The 23,517-nt window shown below is 35.9% G+C and overlaps 2 protein-coding genes across 2 annotated transcripts; one reads left to right on the top strand and one right to left on the bottom strand.

Moving 5' to 3' along the window:
- The first annotated feature begins 162 nt into the window (after nt 1–162).
- LOC110872778 (probable nucleoredoxin 3) lies at nt 163–4,986 on the top strand. Its single transcript, XM_022121654.2, has 4 exons — nt 163–358; nt 435–712; nt 1,658–2,137; nt 4,306–4,986. Exons 2-4 carry the CDS (start codon nt 611–613, stop codon nt 4,885–4,887), a joined length of 1,164 nt encoding a protein of 387 aa, XP_021977346.1. The 5' UTR covers nt 163–358; nt 435–610; the 3' UTR covers nt 4,888–4,986.
- On the bottom strand, nt 4,885–19,052 carry LOC110872776 (cytochrome P450 714A1). The gene is made up of 5 exons (XM_022121653.2): nt 18,688–19,052; nt 8,048–8,274; nt 6,883–7,133; nt 6,434–6,782; nt 4,885–5,419 (listed from the first exon to the last, which is right to left on the bottom strand). The coding sequence occupies exons 1-5, from the start codon at nt 19,019–19,021 to the stop codon at nt 4,991–4,993; spliced, it is 1,590 nt and encodes a 529-aa protein (XP_021977345.1). The 5' UTR covers nt 19,022–19,052; the 3' UTR covers nt 4,885–4,990.
- Nucleotides 19,053–23,517: the final 4,465 nt, after the last annotated feature.

Raw genomic sequence — 23,517 nt, forward strand, 5'->3', positions numbered from 1 at the left:
TCTATCGGAAAATGTAGACAGTTACGTTTCCTAATCAAACAATAATTTAACATCCACTCCACTGGAAGAAGAGGATAAGAATCAAGAGGGACCGGAGTGTATAAGTGGCCCATGATGAATTCTGGTATTAGATAATATCATAATTTAGTTACATATCTATTGTGGCTTATCTTAAATCGCATGTGTTGCATGATCAATATAGAAAACTGGAGTTCTATTTTGAAAAAGAGTGAGTTTGCACACTAGGTGTTTGATGAAATGCCAAGCCGGGATATATGTCATTATCTTTAATGAAAGTGATCATGGGATGGGGTATAAGATTTAAGTAGCTGTAATCTTCTGTTGCAAGGTCAAAATGGTAATTTACTTACATAACTTGTGATAGTTGAAAAGACTTATCCAAAGACTAAAGTTTGAAGGACTTTGTGTAACAGAGTTTCAAATGGGCATAACAGAATATCCTCAAATACCATGATAATAAGCTCAAAAGGGTATATATTCCCAAGCTAAATAGAGTGAACCACAAGCAAGCAAGAAAAAGAAGGGTGGAGAGCAACTCCAGTTATATCCAGAAAGTTGATTAAAGTTTAAATTATAGCTTCAAGGTGCCATGGGAGGAGCTGCTTGTGAAACTGCTGAATTCTCCACTCAGAACTTCAAGACTCTTATGGAACAAGAAGGAACTCATTATCTTTTATGTGGTGAACAGAAGGTATGAAAGATTTTAATAAAAAAGTAATCTTTTTGCTAAACTTGATTTGTTTTGGTTCATATGAATCTAATTTTACTTGATAACATGGCTGTTTGCGGTGTCGGATCTAGTAAAACCACAAAAAATTTCAAGTTAATCACAACTTTTTGAGCTAGGTTATTTAATCACACCTGGTAGCCCTCTGGCTGTGTCACTGGTTTATGATAAAGTAAGCTGATAACCGAAATTTTTGTATTTTTCCTTTGTGCTTTATTCATTGCTAACTGGATCATAATTCATAAGTGAGGACCTATTGATGCAACTTGTAATCTTGTATGGTTGAATCTCAATGTGTTGCTTCTGGTGGGATGCTTGTTTATGTAGCAGTGTTTTGGTTACTTGGTTGGGCTATGTGTTATCTATAACGGGTTATGTCTACAATCATAAAATTTAGCTAAAAAGGGAACATAGGGACATCGGGATGAACAGGTCAAACGGGTCATGGTCCAAGGTGGCCCAAAGTTAATTGTTAATGTTAATGTGTACAACCAAAAAATCGGGTCAAACGGGTCATGGCTACACTCGTAAAATTTAGCTAAAAAGAGAGCATTGGAAAATTGGGTTGAACAGGTCAAACGGGTCATGGTCCAAGGTGGCCCAAAGTTGATTACTTGATTGTAAATTGTTAATGTCAATATGTACAAGTCAGGGTCCAAACGGGGTGCCATCTCCTTTAACCAAAAGAAATTTGATTGTTAATGTGTACAACCAACTGAATGGCTTCATTAAAAAAGTTATATTATCATATTAATAAATATCGTCTATAATGATCCGTTAATAAAAAATGTTTGAAATTTGGGAAAAACGTGTTTTGGGTCAACTCAACCCAACTGCCCTTTCTACCCGTTTTCCACATTTAGTTAATGAGAATGATCATGAATCCATGTGCTTTGTTTTTGGATCTAGGTACCATTACCATCAGGTATAGAGAAGACAATTTGCTTATTGTTCTCTGCAAGCTGGAGTAGGCCTTGTAACGCTTTTATACCACAACTCGTGCAAGCCTACAACACGCTAAAAGAAACTGGACAAGAACTAGAAGTTATTTTCGTATCATTTGACCGCGACGAAAATGGATATAAAGAGCACATAAAGGGCATGCCATGGCTTGTGGTTCCATTTGATGTCAATTCACAGAAAATTATCGGTAACGTGTACAAAGTTAATCAAATTCCGTCGTTTATGCCATTGGATGTCGGCACAAAACTGCTTGCAAAAGATGCAGTTGGACTGATAAAAGATTACGGAGCCGATGCGTATCCTTTCACCAAGAAAAGGCAAGAAGAGTTAAAGGCGTTGGATGAAGCGAAACGTGAAGGAGGGAATTTAAATGAACTATTTGCAAATGGGATTGATGATTCATTTGTCTATGGTAAAGGTGGAAAGGTTGGTGATTCTTGTTTATTTAATTACACAGAGTAAAATGTCATTTTCATCCCTCAGGTTTGGCCACTTTTGCAACTTTTGTCCAAAGGTTTGCTTTTTTCGCATTTGGATCCAAAAGGTTTGAAATCTTGCCATTTTCATCCAACTCGTTAACTCCATCCATTTTTCTTTGTTAATTGAGATGCATTTACGTCTTTTTGAGACAATTTTTATTAAAATATAAAACACTATAAGAAATAGAGATCCACCTCTGCTGACTTTCTCCCCACCCAAACCCTTTAGTCATCACAAAAAAAATGTCTAAAAAGATAAGAACACCCCTGACTTAACATTAAAAATCGATGGAGTTAACGAGTCAGATGAAAATGACAATATTTCAAACCTTTTGGATCCAGATGCTGAAAAACAAACTTTTGGACGAAAGTCGCAAAAGTAGCCAAACCTCAGGGACGAAATAACATTTTACTCTTTAATTGATGTCTTTTACATCTGTTAATCAGATTTTTTTGCAGGAATAAGTGGTCTCAAGTCAGAAACAGCGCTTTTAGGTGGTCTGAAAATTTTAAATTACATATAGGTATGTCGCTGTTTCAAACAGCGACTTTCACCCTCTTTTCCTGCAAATCTGCAGGTCTCCTGCCAAAGCTGCCAATTGTCTCTTAAATTCGCTGTTTTGAACAAATACTTTAACACGCTGTTTCATATAAAGAACCTCAAGAAAGTCGCTGTTTTGAACATAGATCATTAAGAAAGTCGCTGTTTTGATCGGATATGTCGAACAATATCGCTGTTTCATTATAAAATGTCCAACAATGTCGCTGATTTGCAACGATAAGTCCAACAATGTCGCTGATTTGAAACGATATGTCCAACAATGTCGCTGATTTGAAACGATATGTCCAACAACCTCGTTGTTTCAAATAAATATGTTATATATGTCGCTGATTTGGGTGAGTTTATCATATTTGGGTGAGTTTTATCATATTAATCCTCTCCGATCACCAACACTTGGTATCAGAGCTACACGGTTCAATCAGTTGATGCCCAAATACCCCAGATGTCAACCTTAGCCACTACATCGAACCCACCGAAGGAAGCCGGAGTCGTTTCGTTGCAATGCCCGATCTTGACCGTCATGAATTACACAACTTGGGCGATCAAAATGGAAGTAATTCTGGATGCTCAAGGTCTTTGGGAGTCCATAGAAACAGAAGATGGTGTTGCAATTGATGAAAAAAAGAGCAAACTTGTAAGAGCTTTCTTGTTCCAAGCAATACCGGAGGAGGTTTTGCTGCAAGTTTCAAAGAAAAAGTCGGTGAAAGAAGTGTGGGAGTCGTTGAAAATGAGATACTTGGGAGCCGAGAGGGTGCAAAAAGCACGTTTGCACACCCTCCGAAGTGAGTTCGAGGCAATGCGTATGAAGGACGGGGAGTCCATAGATGAATACACCAGGAAGTTATCCAGCATGATTTCGAAGCACAGTGGGTTCACATGGCTTCTTCAGACTATACTAACACCTCTTGATACATACAACAGAGTTCATATTAACTTCTCTGGTGAAGGCAGTTTATTTGAATATTTCATTAACACATCTTGGTAAGTATTTATTTCAAACTGCTCTTGTATCAGTTTGATTCAGCGACGTTAATGAACATATGGGTTCAATTCAGCGACATTTATGAACATATAGAAATAAAACAGCGAAGTTTATATACTTATCAGTTTGATTCAGCGACATTAATGAACATATGGGTTCAATTCAGCGACATTTATGAACATATCAGTTTGATTCAGCGATGTTATTTGATGTATGGGTTTAAAACAGCGAACTTCTGAATGTATGGGTTTAAAACAGCGAACTTCAGCTACAAAAAGAATCTTTGCAGAATCGTGGCAGGACTTGCAGGTTTGGCAGAAATTTTGGTTAAATGTCGCTGAATCAAACAGCAAATTACCTATAAGTAATTAGTTTTTTGCACACCACCTAGAAGTAGTCTTTTGATGTTCAAAGCACCTAGTAATGCAAAAAATTCTGTTAATCATGGGTTTTGATAAATAGATTTTGTTTCCAGCTATCTAAATATTTTATGGGTCGACTAAGAAGGAAAAAAGTTTAAAACTTTGGTGATCCATGTTAAGCTTTTAAAGGTCTTGAATCTTGATTGTAGTTATGTGCATCCGATCTTGTTGGCAAGACGATCGGCCTATACTTTGGTGCACATTGGTGCCCACCGTGTCGTGACTTCACATCCCAACTCATCGAAGCATACAACGACATCACCACCAATAAAGATCAACAATTTGAAGTCATATTCATCTCAACCGATAGAGATTTCAAAGAATTCGAACTCAGCATAAGCAAAATGCCATGGCCAGCTATCCCTTTCAACAGCAAAACAAGGCAAGATCTCTGCAGAATATTTGAAGTTAAATGGATCCCGAGTTTGATATTTCTAGGACCGAATGGGAAAACAGTTAGCACAAACGGGCGAGAAATGGTTTCATCGTATGGTGCTCGAGGATTCCCGTTCACCGAAGCAAAGATTTTAGAGATAGAAACGTCGTTAATGAAGGAAAAAGATGGATTACCTCAACAAGTAAAAGACGGTAAGCATGAACATGTTCTTACACTCGACATGGCAAAAGCATACATCTGTGATTTCTGCAAGAAACGTGGGTCGTTTTGGGCGTTTTCTTGTAATGTTTGTGGCTATGATCTTCATCCATCATGCATAGAAGAAAGCCTATAGAAACTTTTTATGTATGCATGTAATTATTATATCAAAAACAACTTGATTCTACAAAACATGTTATATATTCGAATGCATACAATAATCTCCTATCTCTAATTCTCTATTGAAACTTTTGAATGAGGATGTTGACACCATGCCCGGGTTGTACAACCATTCTATAAGCCGGAGAATGTTGATAATTTGGAGACAATGAAAATGTGAACTTTGAAGTGATGAGCGAGATGACGACTTTTAGCTGAGCCATAGCAAAATTTCGGCCTAAACAAGAGCGAGCACCAACTCCAAAGGGGACATAAGCTTGTGGGGCTTTGCATGCTTTTATTACACCATTAACAAACCTCTCGGGTCGAAATTTATGGGCATCGGGTCCCCATATATCAGGGTCGCGGTGTAGTGTTGGGATCAAGCTCCATATGCAGACACCTTTAGGCACGTCTACGTGCCCTATTTGTGTCCTTTCTAGTGCCTCCCTTGACACAAATGCTGCTGGTGGGAACAACCTCATTGCTTCTTGAATCACCATTGTTACCTACATATGTGGTTTGAAAACAATTATGTGATTTTCGATAATCAAAATTGGGGTGTCAAACATGTCGGGTTGGCGGTTAAATTATTTAACCCGAGCATGACCCATATATTTATTTGTGCAAAAAATATCAGCCCTAACCCAGAAACACTTAAAATCGTGTTACCGAACACTACCCGCTTAACACAATTATCAAAACATGTCAAACAGGTTGACGGGTAGTAATCAAGTTGTAAACTTGTTAATCGGATTGGTGGGTTGTGATAAACGGGTTAAAGAGTCTTAAATGGATTGGCGGGTCGACCAATTAGTTGAAACGAGTTAAACAGGTCAATGCACAAATGACTCGTTTATTAAACGGATTAGACATGACAACCCAAAACCTGATTATTATCATGTCTTGTCAGAATTTGTCATCCATAATCAAAATCAGATAAATAGCTAAAATAAAACGGGTGTAACTAGGGGCGTAAACGAGCCGGGTTGAGCCCGGCTCGTCATGTTTTTCTGAAGCTCGAGCTTGAGCTCGGCTCGGTTCGAGCTTTCTTATTTGAGCTCGAGATCGGCTCGCGAGTAAAACCCAAAAGCTCGAGCTCGGCTCGGCTCTACTCGAGCTATTTTGAGAACAACCTCAAATGAGCTAAAAGCTCGGCTTGAGCTCGTTTCAATATCGCTTAAATGAGCCAAAGTTCGGCTCGAGTTCGGCTCGCCAATGTTATCATCATCATCATCATCATTATATTATATATAAAAAATAAAATTTTGTTTGGGCTCTTCTAGGCTCGCGAGCCGAGACGAGCTTTGTATTTCAAGCTCGAGCTCGGGCTCAATAACAAAACGAGCTCTATTTCAGGCTCGAGCTTGGGCTCGGGCTCGTTAAAGCTCGGCTCGTTCGAGCTTTTAACCGAACCGATAACGAGTAGCTCTCGAGCTTCTGGGCTTGTTTACACCCCTAGGTGTAACAATCAGAAACTCATTTTCAAAACCGAGTGCATGAATAATGGTTATGGATTATACCGATTTCAACTTAGGGAGTGAATCTACATCGAGTGCACCGTTAGGACAGGCTTGAGACATTTCATTGCGAATGTGAGTTTGCCATTCCGGATACAAAGCTAACAGCATCAAGCACCATGATGCAGCCACGCTTGTCGATTCATGTCCTGCAAAGTAAATATTCTTGCAGTTATCCACAATAAAATGTCTGCTTTCATCTTTACTAGCGAAATGATCCATGGCTTCCTCCAATATCATTTGCAGAAGATCTTTTTTCAACAACGGTGTCTCTTGACATTTTCGTTCACACACAGCCTCCCATATCAATGAATCTATCTCTTTCTCCAAACTCTTCACATCCTTCCTTTGTCTGTTTCATAATATAATCTTGTCATTGTCGGATTTTTAGGTAATAGTTTGTTTGTGATAGGTTAAATAAAGGGGTGACAATTGACATTGTTGCAACTTACCCGAAAGTAGGAAGGCCAAAGAGCATGCCTTTAGAGGAGATGGTTTTTTGAAGGGTTCTAAGCTTGGAGAAAATCTCTTTGCCTTTAGTATAAGAGCTTCCAAAACATGCCCTTGAGATCACATCGGCAGAAACCGCCCTTAGATCGTCGTCAACTCTTATCTCGGCTGTAAGTGCACCCTGAGCTTCAATGCACGCTTCCCATTTTCGCAAAAGTGGTTCAACCGATTCCAACATGAGCCCCATCATACCCTAGTCAGTTAACAAAAAGGTTCGTACACTATAAGTTCATAAATCATAACACAATCTTAACATTCGGTTAACACTTTGTTTATTGATAGGATAATGTTAGGATCCTTTATGACAATAAGTTCATAACATGATTCTATCATTCAGTTTACCCTTTTGTTTAATGAGAGGATTGTGATATGAACCTTTATGACTATAAGTTCATAACATGATCCTACCTGTTAATCCTTTGCTTAATGATAGGGTCGTGTCAAGAACCTTTACGACTATAAGTTCATAACACGATCCTATCATTCAGTAAACCCTTTGTTTGATGATAGGATCGTGTTATGAACCTTTACGACTATAGGGGTTCATGACAAGATCCTATCATTAGGTTAATCCTTTGTTTAGTAATAGGATCGTGTTATGAACCATTACAACTATAATTTCATAACACAATCCTATCATTCAGTTAACCCTTCGTTTAGTGATAGGATCGTGTTAGGAACCTTTATGACTATAAGTTCATAACATGATCTTATCGTTAATGATAGAAACGTGTTATGAACCTTTACGACTATAAGTTCATAACACGATTTCATCATTAATGACAGGATCGTGTTAGGAACCTTTACGACTATAAGTTCATAACACGATTTCATCATTAATGACAGGATCGTGTTACGCACCTTTACGACTATAAGTTCATAACACAATCCTATCATTCAACTAACCTTTCGTTTAATGATAGGATCGTGTTAGTAAACTTTATGACTATAAGTTCATAACATGATCTTATCATTAATGATAGAAACGCGATATGATCGCTTTATGACTATAAGTTCATAAAGCGATCATATCATTCAGTTAACCCTTTGTTTAATGATATACATGGGGTTTGTTTGGTTGGTTGATAGTGAAAAGGAGTAATGTACCTTGACTTTATCCATGAAGAATTCAGGGGCAATAATTTTCCTCTGATGGACCCAAAAATGGCCATTTGATCTCAAGATTCCATTGCCAAGCAAAGGTGAGAGTCTTTTGGTGATGTAAGAAGGTTTTCCCAGTCCAAGTGTGATGGACTGGTTCATTTCCTTAACCAGTTCAGGATCATTTACATACAAGTGTTGCTTATTCCCCGTTGAGTATGTAAATATTGAACCTGCATCCAAACACTCCTTTTAAAAACGGGTGTAGTATGTTTTCTCTAACATGATCAAACGGGTAAAAAATTGACCGAGGAGAAAACGAGTCACAAGATTCTCAATAAGGGTATCCTCAAGGCATACAGCCTGTTTAATTCTTTAGCTTTGTTAAAAATAACCCTACAGGTTGCGTTTACTATACTTTAAACATAATCACTTTAGAAGATAAGGGATTAAGGATTAAAGCACAATAATTAATGCACATCATTGACTAGCAAAAGCCTTACCCGTTTTTATTTGCAACTATATTATTATTGTCAAAGTGTCAGCACAAGAAGTGTTCTGGGTCAACTAAATCCAACCCAACCTAAAGAAATACGGGTATTTAAATATAGTCAGTCTAAGACGATGACAATGACACATGTCAAAAGATTAATGGTTGATGTTTTTAAATAGTTACTTTTGTTAACCAATCAGTTTGTTGAAGAATATAAGGCTACACGGTATGGGGGTCGGCCCCGGCCCGTCGCGGGTCGGCGACGGTCCAAACACCGTGCCGCCCCCATCCGTCCCCGTCCTCTCCGTCCCATTCTAGCCGTTTGCGACGATGCAAAAAAGTGGACCCCCTTTTCTTTATGACCGTTAAAAATAAAAAAAAAAAAAAGAAAATTTCCATAATTTGAATAATTACAAACGGCTATATTTATAAAATATATAAATATAACTTCCATTTTCACTATCAATTACCAAATTAACCTCAAAAATTCACCTCTTTCTCACATAATTTTTATACTCCTTCCACTATTCTCTCAACCTTCTTCCACATAATTTTCATGGATCCGTTCAACAACCAGGAGAACCCGAACACTTCGAACAACCCGAATACTCCCAACAATCCGACCCAACCAAATGTTTTTTCGGTTCCGGGATATTATCCAACACTAGAACCGAACCAATTCTCCCAATATTCATCGAACGCGTTTGCTTCATTCCAACACTCGCCAAACCAATTCACTCAAATCTCCCAAAATCAAGCCCTTCAACAAATGATGATGCGGGGTGCTTGGAACTTCCCACCCGTTCAACCTCAACCGATCCCCACACCCCCCGTTCAACCTCAACCGATCCCGACCCAATCCGAACCCGAAGACGATGTGGAGATTGTGCCCGAAACCCAACCGCCTAAAGGGAAAGGAAAACGAAACAAAGGCAAACAAGTGGTGGGTGATCAAACGTCGAAATCGAAGGCGACTAAGTGGACCCCAATCGAAGAAGAAGCCTTAGCCAAGGCTTTCATTGGCACTTCCGACAAGCCGATAAAAGGTTCGTACTTTTTTAAAGTTTACATCTTTTTAAAGTTTACATTTTTTAAAGTTTAAATTTTTAAAGTTTAAATTTTTAAAAGTTTATTTTTTTTTCTTAATAGTGGGTTTATATTTTAGTTTTTAAGTTTATTTTTTGTTTAGGTTTATTAGTTTTTAAGTTTATTATTGGAGTAAACTGCCATTTTGGTCCCTGTGGTTTGGCCAGTTTTGCCATTTTAGTCCAAATCTCAAACTTTTTACATCTGGGTCCCTGTGGTTTGCATTTTGTTGCCATTTTAATCCAAAATTTAAAAACCCTATTTTTTGACTGTTGCAACCTCCTATTTTGTCTTTTAGTTCAGGGGCATTTTGGTCATTTTGTTTTTCATTTAACATTTTCTTAATTCAAAAATTAATATATATATATATATATATATATATATTAATATACACACATACATCTGCAGTTCATCTTCATCATCGATGAAGAAATCTGCAGCTCTCTCTCTCTTATCTGAACTACCACCACACCACCACCACCACCCCTACTACCGCATCATCCCCACCACCACCATCCCACTGCCGCCAACACCACCATCTCTCTCTTCTCTCTCTCTCCTCTGCACACACACACTCTCTCTTTTTCTCTCCAAACACCCATCTCTCTCGACCCAGATGCAGCACAGATTCAAGTAACTTTGAATCCGATTCAAGTAACAAAAACCAGATTCAAGTAACAAAAACCAATCAAAAAACAGAAGATAAATTACCTAATGTAACTTGAATCCGATTCGATTTCTGAACAAAATCAACAAACGACATGTCATCACCATCTCGCCAAGCACCACCGCCTGCCACCACCACCCCCCACTCGCCGCCAAGCACCACCACCTGCCACCACCCTCTCGCACCCCCTGCAACCACCGCCCCTCTCTCTCAAATCTTTAACCTCAGACTCAAATTCATCTTTTTCTTTCAACAATGATGTTAGGGTTTTGATGTAATTGGGATAGGGGGTATTTTTATTATGTGGGTTTTGTAATAAATAAATTGCTTTAATAAAAATTAAATGACCAAATTACCCCTGCAGATAAAGACAAAAAAGGGGCCTTAAAACAGTAAAAAATGAGAGATTTTGAGTTTTGGACTAAAATGGCAACAAAATGCAAACCACAGGGACCCAGATTTAAAAAGTTTGAGATTTGGACTAAAATGGCAAAACTGGCCAAACCACAGGGACCAAAATGGCAGTTTACTCTTATTATTTTGTTTGTTAACAGTTTTAAAGTTTTTATTTTTTTTTTCTTAACAGTAAGTTTATTTTTTAATTTTGTTTGTTTTAAAGTTTGTTTTGTTTTTTTAATTTTGTTTGTTTGTTTTTTTATAGGTAATAACCAAGCGGGTGAGGGGTTTTGGTCCAAGGTATTGGCCAAGTTTCTCGCCTTGATGGACCAAGGCCCGTATAGAGATCTCGACTCGGTTTCCTCGAAGTGGCGAAAATTGAACTCGGCCATTAATCGGTTTTGCGAGGAGTATAACAAATTATATACAAGTGACCGTCGTAGCGGGTGGAACGACGAGGATGTGTTCAAAATGGCGTTGGAAAAGTATAAGGACAAGAATGGTAGCAACTTTCCTCACGTTCGCGCGTGGATGGTTGTAAAAGACGACCCAAAATGGGCGCCTATTCCTAACGAGGTGGCGATGGCGAAACGCCAAAAACATCGGAAACGGGTAGTTTAAGCGCCGGTGGATCGGACGCGAGGTGTCACATAAACTTAAATGATGACGCCGACTATGACGAAGACGAGTATAACGTACGTGAACCGGAGCGTCCACCGGGCCGAGACAAAACAAAGAAGGAGCGGGCCAAGGGAAAAGAAAAGGAAAAGGTGGACCCGCACATGGTTGAGTTTATGGAACACCTAAAAATGTACAACGACGTCACGGCCCAAAAAACGAAGACGAAGGAGCGGGGCATCGAAGAAAAAAGTCGTGCATCGGAAGAAAAGTTAAAAGAGAAGGTCCGATTGGCGAATGAGAAAATCCGAATTCCGATGAAAAAATTCGGCTCAAGGAATGGGAAATAATGACGATGAATGTCGAGGACGAACCCAAGCCGAAACGTTCGATGTTGAAAAAATTACAACACGACATCATGAAAAAACATCAAATTATTTAACTCTATGTTTATTTTTATTAAGTCTTTGTTTTTTTTTAAGTTTATGTTTTTTTTATATTTATGTAATGTGGGTTTAATATTGATGAAAATATTTTGTTAGTATATTTCTTAAATGTAAAAAAAAATAGAATACTAAAAAAAATAAAAAAAAAACATAAAAAGTGGTGGAGGACTATGACTAGGACCATCCTACCATGCCCTCTAGCTTTGGAGGATGAACCATCTTGGGGAGGAATGTGACGTGACGCCTACGTGGCGGATCATCCTCCAAGGATGGTCCATCACCATACCTTGTAGTCTAACAAAAAAGACCTTAGAGTTAGATCTCACGTTTAGATCAAATCTATCTAATTAAGAATTTTATATTTAATTATTTATAACCAATCAGTTAGTTGAAGAATATAACCAAAAAGACCTTAGAGTTAGATCTCACGTTTAGATCAAATCTATCTAATTAAGAATTTTATATTTATAATTATCGATGGAAGATAAGGTTTTTGACTTTTTTCTTTGGCAATCAATGCATGTGTGAGGGACACACATAGTCAAGTCAACACATAATTATCATTAGGGATATTTCCAAAAAGACCCCTTATTCTATTACCAGATGCTGCTAAGTCATCAACGTACGAGTTAATTACATAAATGGTCCATGTTGCATACATTTTTTTACGGATTTGGTCAACATTGTTTGTCAAACTTGTAGAGGTTTTGGTCAGTAAGAGGTGTTACAAATTTTTTATAGGTTTTTTAGAGTGTCCCTCTTGTTAGAAAAACAAAACAAAAACAACAAAGTATATGTGTGTATATATAACATCCCTAGTCTTACGTCACGACGTTATAAGGAATGATGATTTACTTTACTTTAAATTACAAGGCTGGGAGGGGAAGGGGAAGAGGGAAGAGATGGGTGTCACAGGAGGGTGGAGAAGGCGGCGGTTGTGAGGTGGGATGGGTGTCATAGGAGGGTGGAGAAGGCGGGGGACATGCCTTTGTTTTTGTTAGAAATTTGGTTGCTTAGGGTTTTAAAACCTCTTTTGTGTTTCCAAACCAATTAGGTCTTTTGTGTTTTCAAACCAATTAGGTTGTTTAAGATTTGGATTTGGGTTGTTTAAGGTTTTGATATGTAGGTTTCAAGGATTTAGGATGGTGGCAGCAATAAAGATTGAGGTGGAGACATAAAGTTGAAACATGATATATGTGGGTACAAATTTGCATACATTATTCCATGGCCAAAAAGAAAAAAAGAGCAAGAAGACATACTACATCAAACAACAGTACTAATATTCCATCCAGCTCATAATATAAAAACCAAATTCAAAAAAAAAAAAAAATCTCAAGTATTATAGCATGCGCAGCTTAGTAGACTTGTACCTTAGCTAAGTTGACTTTACCTTGATCAACTATTTTGATAGATACATTCTGATGAAAAAGAAAAAGTAATGAAATATATATAGAGAATTAGAGAGAAGTAAATTGTCATTTTAGTCCCTGATGTTTGGTCTAAATTGTCATTTTAGTTCAAATAGTTTTTTTTTCTCCTCTGGGTCCCTGACTTTTCCATTTTCTTGCTATTTTGATCACATTCCCTAACTCAGTCTAAAAATATGGTTATAACCAGAGGTATTTTTGGCATAACTGTTGTGTAGTGATAACCAAGGGTAGTTTACAACATAATTTATAAACCTCATAATAATTTAATGCCAAAAATACCCCTGATTATAACCTGTTTTTAGATTAAGTTAGGCAGTGTGATCAAAATGACAAAAAAAAGGAAAAGTCAATGACCTAGAAGAGAAAAAAACTATTTGGACAAAAACTCAGAGACTAAAATGACAATTTACTCAATAATATATATATATATATATATATATATATATATATATATATATATATATATATATGAAAAGTGTAAAATACATTACGGCTTGAAGTACATCACGTACGACAACGTGCGTGATTATGCGTATAACGTGCGTGATTAATGTTTTCCAACATGCGTGATTTGGTTTTTTTAGTTTATAACGTGCGTGATTTTCAAATGAACGTGTGTAATTATCTATCGTACGTGACATACGTTAAGCCGTATTGTACGTTAACTGGCCTCTATTTATATATATATAAAACACAACTTTCTACGGGAAAAATGTAAATCTTTTTAAAAGATTATTGAAAAAATGATGATGTGACATAACTAATGATATAGATATAGATAAACTTTACCAAGCTAGTATTATTATTATCCACTAGTTTAGTTTCCTTGTTATACACCCTAAATATATACACACAACGTATTAGTTTTACGTTACTGATGTTATCTATTTGGTATGGAGTAATGAAATGAACGAAAAAATAGAATAAATGAGGTAATTGAATGAACAAAGAAATAAAATGTATTATTTCATTCTATGATCTTGTTTGTTTACCATATGATAATGGAATAAATCACTACCTTGTAACGTTTGGTAGGCAGGAAAAGAAGAAGGAATAAAATCGGCAATGGGTGGCAGTTGTGGGTGGTGACGGTAGTCGATGGCGGCGGAGGGGGTGGTGGGTGGCGGCGGAGGCGGGGTCAGTAGCGTTGGTGGCGGGTTATGGCGTCAGTAACACCGGTGTTCGCTAGTAAAATAACGTTTAAATTAGGCTAAACCTTGTACCATATATCTATTTAATTTTAGAAGAAGATGATGTCACACAAATTTATTTTATTAAAGAGAATAAAATAAAGATAGATTATTAGAAAGTCAAAATAGCCAATAACTTTTAGTCGTGACTATTTTCTTAAATAATTCATAAGTGTAAATCACAGCTGTTTAAATTTATTGATTTTATTTTATTTTATTTGTTGTGTGTGTTCTAGACTTGTATGGTACACAAGTTGTAACCAGACCCACGTGACGTTTTCTCTTTCTTTCTTCGATTTGAACATAAAAGAACAGGGACACTGGGGAACACTGAAACATCGCTTTCATGAAAAAGTAAACAGTGTACAAATCTTCAACAACATGCTCCTAGTAATATCCATTGGTAGAAGGAAAAATAACTTTGCTATAAATAAAAAAAAAATCTATGTTATCCATATAAAGTAATCTTATAAAAGTACAATCATGTATTAAAATTACAAACGTCACCCGATTATTTATGGTGTCATTTATAGATATATATATATATATATATATATTTTTGTTAAGTATATGTAAAATGTTAAAATAGATCGATATATATATTTTTTGTTAAGTATATGTAAAATGTTAAATGATGATACGAATTTAAGTTTTTTTTACCAATTAAGAAATAACTACGGTGAGGTGTGAATGTGTTAGAAATTGTAATATTGCAATTTCATTATTAACATGTTTTCTTTAAATATAATATCACAAACAAACAACCATACACCCAGTAGTAGATCCACATATGGCAAACCGATTCGTAGGGTTTAGGGATGGTGAGATGCAAGCAAAATCTTACATCTATCTGTGTGGATAGAGAGATTGCTTATAAAGAGACTCTCGACTCGACAACAGCGATATGCAAGCAAACCGGACTAGAATATAGCAATGGCACAGTAACATAGGAGGTGGTGACAAAGTAACATAGTGAATAGAAATAGATATAAATCCTAATACATAGCAAAATATAAACAAATATAACATCATAAAACATCTATATAGATACCATAAGGAAAACTATGCAATGACCCCCTAAAGTTTAGGAATAATATAAATCCCTAAGACAAAGCTAAGACCTAACTGTACCCTTTACTAAAAGTGTTTAACCTTAGTCATACGTCTCTACGAACCCTTATCATGGATTATGTTTTCAGAAAGGCACAACTCTAACAACTCTTGCCTAATTCACTTATCCCAAGTCAATTTAGGCCTTCATCTAATCCTCCTCCCCTCTATAATAAGGGTTTCCACTGCTCTAACTGGTGTTGTCGTCAACCCCTCTTCACATGCCTAAACCATCTCAATCTCTCATCCTTTATTTTACACGCCTTCTCCTAATATCACAAACAAACATATCTAGTAAAATTCTCTTGCACAAAGTGGGTCGACAGAGGATGAGGGTGAGATGACGGTAAAGTCTACCTTTATTCAGTGAGATAGAGATGCTTTAATTTCAAGTTTATATTTTATGTGAAACTAATATATAAAAAATACAAAGTAAATAGGTGACATATATTGATGAGTAATAGCAAAATATATCATTGCTATTTATATATGGGTAGTCATGTGGTTATAGGGTCCATTTTTGCCAAAATCGAAATATACAATTTAGATGACTATAGATCTTATTTGGTATTTTAATATGATCGAATGCATTTAAATTTATTAACATAAAACAAAGTGGGAATATAATATTTGTTATTTCTTTAGAGATATAATTTGTTTAGATTTATTGAATGACATTAATAATGATACTGCGACATCTTGTTATGTCCCACACATTGTCTCTTCATCAAGAAATGTACAAGTCTATAATGCCTTGACACTTTGTATGTTTGTACTCTACATTTTGTGAATCTTGTGACATTAATGACACTGTGATTATTATAATTCACCAAAGTATTCATATATTGATGATATATAATATTATTGATAGTTGAGTATCAATTTGGTAATCACAATTATTATATAATTATAGTATTCAAATTCAAATACTATAGTATTTGAATACTATTGATATTGCCTGTCAGAAAAAAAGTTGTCAATATAATATTTTGATCGTTGAGTATCAATTTGGTAATCACAATTGTTATATAATCATATTAAGGTAACTCGTTATATGTATATATTGTTATGTATTGCTCTATATCTATCAAATATAAGGGTGTCTGGAGTGGGCGGCAAACCTACTCGGCAAAGCCAGTTTACCGTGCGGTAACATCGCGCGCTGGTGGGTTTTGCCGCTCGGTGAAGATGGAGACGCGGTAATGGGTTGCCGAAGCGGGGAGAGGGAGGGAAGGAGAGAGAGGGGGTGTGTGTGATGGGGTCCATGTCATCTCAACCAATCACAAATTTTTTTTTTTTAAATAGTTTACCAATTCATGAAGTGTCTAACCATTGCCAATACTTTTGAGCATAGTTTAAACAATTAAGGTTGAATGACATGACACACTCTCATTGGTTGATTTTAAAGTTTACCATTTTCAAGTGTCTAACCACTCCCTACACTCTAATATACAGTTATACACACACTTCTTTATTAAAAAGAATAAAATCAAGATTTTAGTTATCTTTAATTTTGTTATATAGTTTACTATATGTTAATTCAAAGAGTTAATTACTGTTTATGTCCCTGTGGTTTGTCAAAAATCACTATTTCAGTCCATTAGTTTAAAAATTGCGAATTCAGTCCCTGTGGTTTCACTTTCGTAACCATTTCAGTCCACCTCGTAACCATTTCAGTCCCTGTACTAACAAAATAAATGGATTGAAATGGTTATAAAAGTGAAACCACAGGGACTGAAATGGTTACGAAAGTGAAACCACAGGGACTGAATTCGCAATTTTTAAACTAATGGACTGAAATAGTGATTTTTGACAAACCGTAGGGACGAAAACAGTAATTAACTCTAATTCAAAACTATTTTTTAATTATAATAATGTGATTAAAACGTGTGTTTAAACTAATTAGGGTGTAAGGGGCACTCCCCTAAGAGGGGAGTCCCCTCTCTTACGCATAACCAATCCTCGTGTGCCACGTCAACTCCCCTCTTAAACTCCCCTCACACCCTAAATTGATGGCGGCACTCCCCTCTTAGGTGACTTGGTTTTTTATTTAAAAAAAAAAAAATTCATTGGTTGATTGAATGGACCCCACCTTCTCTCTCCTCTCCTCTCTTCGGTGCCTCCTCACCGCCTTGGCTCCCCGCTGCACCGGCAGCACCTCACCGTTCGGTGAGATCGGTCCCCGCATGGGGTCACCGATTGTGCCCCGGCCAGCCTTATAATGATGCTATTAAAGTTACAATACTACATCTAAATTACAATTATTACAATTACCTAGTGTTCTTACACGAAATGGAGTGATTATAAATAACAAAATTCTAAGAATATTAATCAATCATGTGATAAATAAAGTTTCCTATTTTTCTGTAAAAATAACCATTATTTTATAATTATTAATCAATCATGTCAAACCTTAGGAGAATAAAGGTAAAATATCTAGACTGGTCATGATATATTCATGAATTTTGTAGCTAAAACATCTTTGCAAAAACTTAGGGTATGCGGTACGGGGTTCGTCTCCGTCGCGTTATGGTACGGCGCCGTCCCCCTCTCCATTTCATGCCCTCCGTTGCCGGTCCAGTTTCGTCGCCAACGTCGGGGTCTCGACGTTTTGGACGGTCCTCCCCCTCTCTCACACACCTATACATACAATATATATATATATTAGGCCCATCCCCCATTTCCTTAGCTCCATCCTATTTGCCCCATTCTCACACCCCATCTACGTAACGCTTACGTAACAGACCATCCTCATCACCATACCACATAGCCTTATTTTTGTAAGTTCAATTACATTATTTTATAATTATTAATCAATCATGTCAAACCTTAGAAGAATAAAGGTAAAATATCTAGACTGGTCCATGATATATTCATGAATTTTGTAGCTAAAACATTTTTGCAAAAACTTATCTATTGCTTTTTGTAAGTTCAATGACATTATTCATGTTTTAAATCAACACCCCTATTCATATTTTAAATCTCAACTAAATCAACACCTTAAATTTAAAGTTTAATTATAGACAAACAATAAATGCTTCAAGGTTAATGCATCTTAACAAAACCATAAAACATCATTTATTATATTTATTATATATTTAATATTTTTCTAATAAACATCATTTTTGAATATTTTATTCTTGTTCAAGAAACGATTTTAATTAATATTTTGCAAAACTTAAACAAATAACAGTCGGTGGTGTAACATACCGTATTGTTTCCTCCATTGTTCAAAGTATGGGAAAAGAAGACGAGTATAGTCATCACCAACAAAATCTCCATTAATGGACCTTGAAGCTTTCATGGAGATTGCAGCAGACTGGATTTTCTGCATCTCTCCCACATTCCCATATGGAAAAGATGGTTTTGGCCCTCTTATTCCTTGCCTCTCAAGCTTCTTTCTTAATCTTTGAGGCTTCACCCATAAGATATTCAAGAAATATGAGGGTAAAATGATAATTACAAGCAAACAAACATAGATAAATATATCAAGAATCATTGAAGAAGAGAAAGATGATGTAGAAGAAGAAGAAAGTGTGTTCATTTTAGTTTTATGGGTGGTGAGATAGAACTTAGGAAGAAGGGACTACTTATAATAGATCAACTTTTGTTGTAGAGATGAGATTTGCTGGTTTTTAATAGTGTACAAGTTTTAATGCATAATTTACAAGTTGTATAAGGAGGTCTGGTATGGTTTTGTGGGTTTTGAGAGTGGAGAATGTAAGTTCAGTAGCCTATATTGGAATTGAGCTCAAAAAACGTAATGTGAAGTGGATTAAATTATAAATCATAGAATAACATTTGATACTAGGTCTATATCTGAATTGATATGTACTTACATTTTTTTTAAAATTATATATATATATATATATATATATATATATATATATATATATATATATATATAGGGGAAGGTTCATTGGGGAACACTAAAAAAGTGGGGAACAGCGGGGAACCGGCTCAAACGAACTCCGATTGGACTCATTCCAGCGACGTTGGAACCGGCTCGTCGAACCCTAACTAAGATCTCTTAACCCTAAACCCTAAATCCTAACTCCTAAACTCTAAACCCTAAATCTAAAAAATAAGGCTAAAATCTAAGCTAAACCGTAAAATCTAAACTATAAACCCTAAAAACTAAACCCTAAAGGCTAAACCTAGAGCTAAACCCTACAGCTAAACCCTAAAGCTAAACCCTAAACCCTAAAGCTAAACTCTAAACCCTAAAACTAAACCCTAAAGTTAAACCCTAAGGCTAAACCCTAAAGCTAAACCCTAAAGCTAAACCCTAAAAGCCAAACCCTAATATATTTAGGGTTTAGGGGTTATGATTTAGGGTTTAGGGTTAAGAGATCCTAGTTAGGGTTCGACGAGACGGTTCCAACGCCGCTGGAATGAGTCCAATCGGAGTTCGTTTGAGTCGGTTCCCCACTGTTCCCACTTTTTTAGTGTTCCCCAATGAACCTCACACTATATATATATATATATATATATATATCGATTTTTAAAAAAATCACATGCCCCTCGAAATCAGGGGCTTTGTACGCAGGTCCTCCCTTCACACCATTATAGCCGTCTCTCTCTCTCTCTATATATATATATATATATATATATATATATATATATATATATATAATGTAAGTATCTATAGAAAATCCACTTTCATTTAGAAAACCCGGGAAACTCAAAGCTCCCGATGTTTTTTTTTCTTGAAAAAATTTACACATGTTATATACATGTTTTTAAGGGTTTTGGGCAAAAAAATCAAAAAAGCGCCGAGTAGATATTTAAAAAAAAATAAACAAGTTTTGGTGTAACACATGTTACAAATATGTCAGATGAATGTAACATGTGTTACACCAAAACTTGTTTATTTTTTTAAAAATATCTACTCGGCGCTTTTTTGATTTTTTTTTGCCCAAAACCCTTAAAAACATGTATATAACATGTGTAAATTTTTTCAAGAAAAAAAAACATCGGGAGCTTTGAGTTTCCCGGGTTTTCTAAATTAAAGTGGGTTTTCTATACATCCTTCCCCTATATATATATATATATATATATATATATCGATTTTTTAAAAAAATCACATGCCCCTCGAAATCAAGGGCCTTGTGCGCAGGTCCTCCCTTCACACCATTATAGCCGGCTCTCTCTCTATCTCTCTCTCTCTCTATATATATATATATATATATATATATATATATATATATATAGAGGGCCAGTATTTAGAGAAAACGGTGGAAAATGTGAGGACGGTGAGAACGCTTATGAATCGTCCGATCAAAACAATCTATGGACTAGATTGGCGCGGTGGCGTTTTCGTAAATAACATCAATTTTATTACGTGGACGCGCTTCATTAAGGGTAAAAAAGTCTTTTGACTTCTCTACACAAAACGCCATCTCATGAAATAAAACGCCAAACAAAAATCACACACCATTCTAACTAAAAACGCCATTAGATATAAAACGCCAAACTTAATTATAATAAAATCCCGCCAAAAAAAACCGCCAAAAAACTCCTATATATACAACATCTCAGACCTTCAATTAAAAACACACACAAAACCCCAAACGCCATATTTATTATATATCATTCGTCTTATAAATGCCCAAAAACCCAAACATCAAATCTATCTACTATACTAAAAGAATTCTCCTTAGCCACATGGCATATTCTTAGCCAATCATTTTGTTGATGTGGACACCGTCTTTGGCCAGATAATTGTTTAAGAGCGCCAAACCCTTTTCCTTTATTCTCCTTGCTCACATTCTCACGTTTTCGCTTCTTCAACAAGCCATCTCTCTCTTCCTTCTATTTCCTTTCCTTCTGTCGTACGATTCAGAAACCCTAAATCAATCTTTCATCTATCTTCGTTCCTTTTTCTTCTTCTTCTCTAGTTGTCTTTCCCTTCTCATACCAACCTAACCGTGGATTACTTCTAGATTTAAGGGATTCACAGCCAATTCAACCAAATTTTGCGCTGATGGAGAAGAATCTCCGCCGTATGCAGTCCATCGCTAGAAGGGGGAGTGCTCGAATGAAGTTCAGGGTATTCTAGATTTTCGAATTAGGGCTCATAGATTATGTTCTTGATCAACCAAGTTTTTTTTATCAGTTTTCCATGTTTGTTGCAGGTGTTGTGTTTTGCTCAAATGAGTGATTTTCAAAGATTAGAATTTATGAGAATGGTATAGCAGCCTATTTGTTCATAATGTTATGTAAGAAACTTTTATTTTATTTCTTTGTGCCTTTTGATACATATTATGGAAGTGTAGTATTAATGTATGTTTAATCTTCTCATTGTTCATACACGTTTGTATTTTAGGGATTCAAAACATTTGACAGGTACCAAATTGTGTTCCCTCAAAAAAATCAGAAAGAGAGGAATCGACACTTGATGTGAACCCTAACCCTACTTCTGGTCGTCGATGATGGTGGTTGGTTCGACAATTGCAGCCTGTTTGTTCATAAAAAAACATATCAATTCTACAACAGGTATTTTCATAGTTGTCATAAACAATACACACAGTTGTTATGCTAAGATTTTTATGGTCATGATCTGATTTTGAAATTGGTTTTGTTTATGTTTCATATCATGTATGTGTATGTCCATTTTCTGCTGATGATTATTGCAATAATATCTTAATAATGCGTGATTAAGTTAAATATGTTGGGATCTTATTATTTGGGATTCATTTGGAACATTTTCTTAAAAAAATAGTCCATGTACACTTGCACTTAACTATAAATAAGTTTACTGACTTCTATTTACTTTACTATTATATTGCACATAATACTAGACGCCGTCACCACCAGATCCGTTGGTTCCGGTATACCTCCGATCATGGGTGTAATCACCGTGAGACTAACTCGCATCTGTCGAATGTTCTAAGAGACCAACGTATCTCTGTCTTCACCAGTGTCACTTTCAATCAAGCTCAATCACCTTCGGATTTAACCAAAGGTTTCGTTTTCGGTTGGGTCTTGATTGCCCAAAAATGAATTAGAAAGAAATTGAATGAAATGGACTGAATTAACTGAAAATGATCTGTTTTTAAAACCTTTTAACGGAAAATTTTGGTAGCTTTTTCACTATACTAAAATATATGATCATGTCGTGTTTTTCGTAGATTTTCGTCTTCGGCGGATAAGTTGTAGCAGCGTCTCCTCAGTGACAGAGACAACCATTGAGGTTTCACATGTAATGCGATCCAGGTATGTATTCGATGGTTGGTTTCCGTTCTTACTCTTTTAGATTGAATATTAGTTTATGTAGGTTGACAGTGATTCATTTTGTGGTGTGATTTGTTTTATAGCCGTCTTTACCTAGCAAAGCTGTGTATGATTACGAGGGGTATGGCGTCATTGTGAGTTTAAATTTCTTCATTTGTAAGGTTACTCTCATCAGAATGTGAAGCTATGACCACCTCACAGAGTTCGTCTCATTTATCGATTTTACTTAATCTTGATTATCTTATTTGTTTTAGTTTGTTAAATTAATGAAAGATTACCTAAATATTAACCAGAAACTTTGAGCTTACTAATGCTAATTTTTCTGTAAATTTTTTTTAAAAAAAGTTTCTACCATCTTTTTGATTATGTTCTGTACAAATTTTATGCAGATGACACTTGAAGAAGCTATTGGCTATGTGGCATCTGATGAGCTAATTGAGGCAGTTTATTTGGTCTATACTTTGCGTCAAACGGATCAAATGGTTTAACAATATTGTCGGTTAATTTAGGTTTCCATTCGGTCTGACACTTTTAGTATGAATCGAAAATAACGTTTTTCCCTTTAAGCAAATCTTTTTTTTCCCGACCCTTTTGAGATTAAATAGAACCCTGATCAACCTATCCATGCTGCTAACTCTTGGTGTTTGTTTATATTTAGCTATGGGTCAGTATGAGTCGGTTTGACACTATGCTTCTCCAGATATTTTACCAAAAAAGTTATATTTACTTCAAAAAGTAACTATTTTCAAAAGTTGATTTAGCTCATTATGAAACCATTTGTTGGCAGAAAAAAAAATTCTACAT

The sequence above is a fragment of the Helianthus annuus genome, chromosome 8 (assembly GCF_002127325.2).
Source record: "Helianthus annuus cultivar XRQ/B chromosome 8, HanXRQr2.0-SUNRISE, whole genome shotgun sequence".
Lineage (NCBI taxonomy): Eukaryota > Viridiplantae > Streptophyta > Magnoliopsida > Asterales > Asteraceae > Helianthus > Helianthus annuus.

Bases quoted from the DNA above. Each gene is read 5' to 3' on its own strand.
- LOC110872778 (XM_022121654.2), top strand. From the start codon at position 611: ATGGGAGGAGCTGCTTGTGAAACTGCTGAATTCTCCACTCAGAACTTC. The intron at 713-1,657 runs GTATGAAAGATT...TTTTGGATCTAG, and splicing joins TTTTATGTGGTGAACAGAAG to GTACCATTACCATCAGGTAT. The intron at 2,138-4,305 runs GTTGGTGATTCT...TCTTGATTGTAG, and splicing joins TCTATGGTAAAGGTGGAAAG to TTATGTGCATCCGATCTTGT.
- LOC110872776 (XM_022121653.2), bottom strand. From the start codon at position 19,021: ATGAACACACTTTCTTCTTCTTCTACATCATCTTTCTCTTCTTCAATG. The intron at 8,275-18,687 runs GTATGTTACACC...GTTTGGATGCAG, and splicing joins ACAATGGAGGAAACAATACG to GTTCAATATTTACATACTCA. The intron at 7,134-8,047 runs GTACATTACTCC...TTAACTGACTAG, and splicing joins TCTTCATGGATAAAGTCAAG to GGTATGATGGGGCTCATGTT.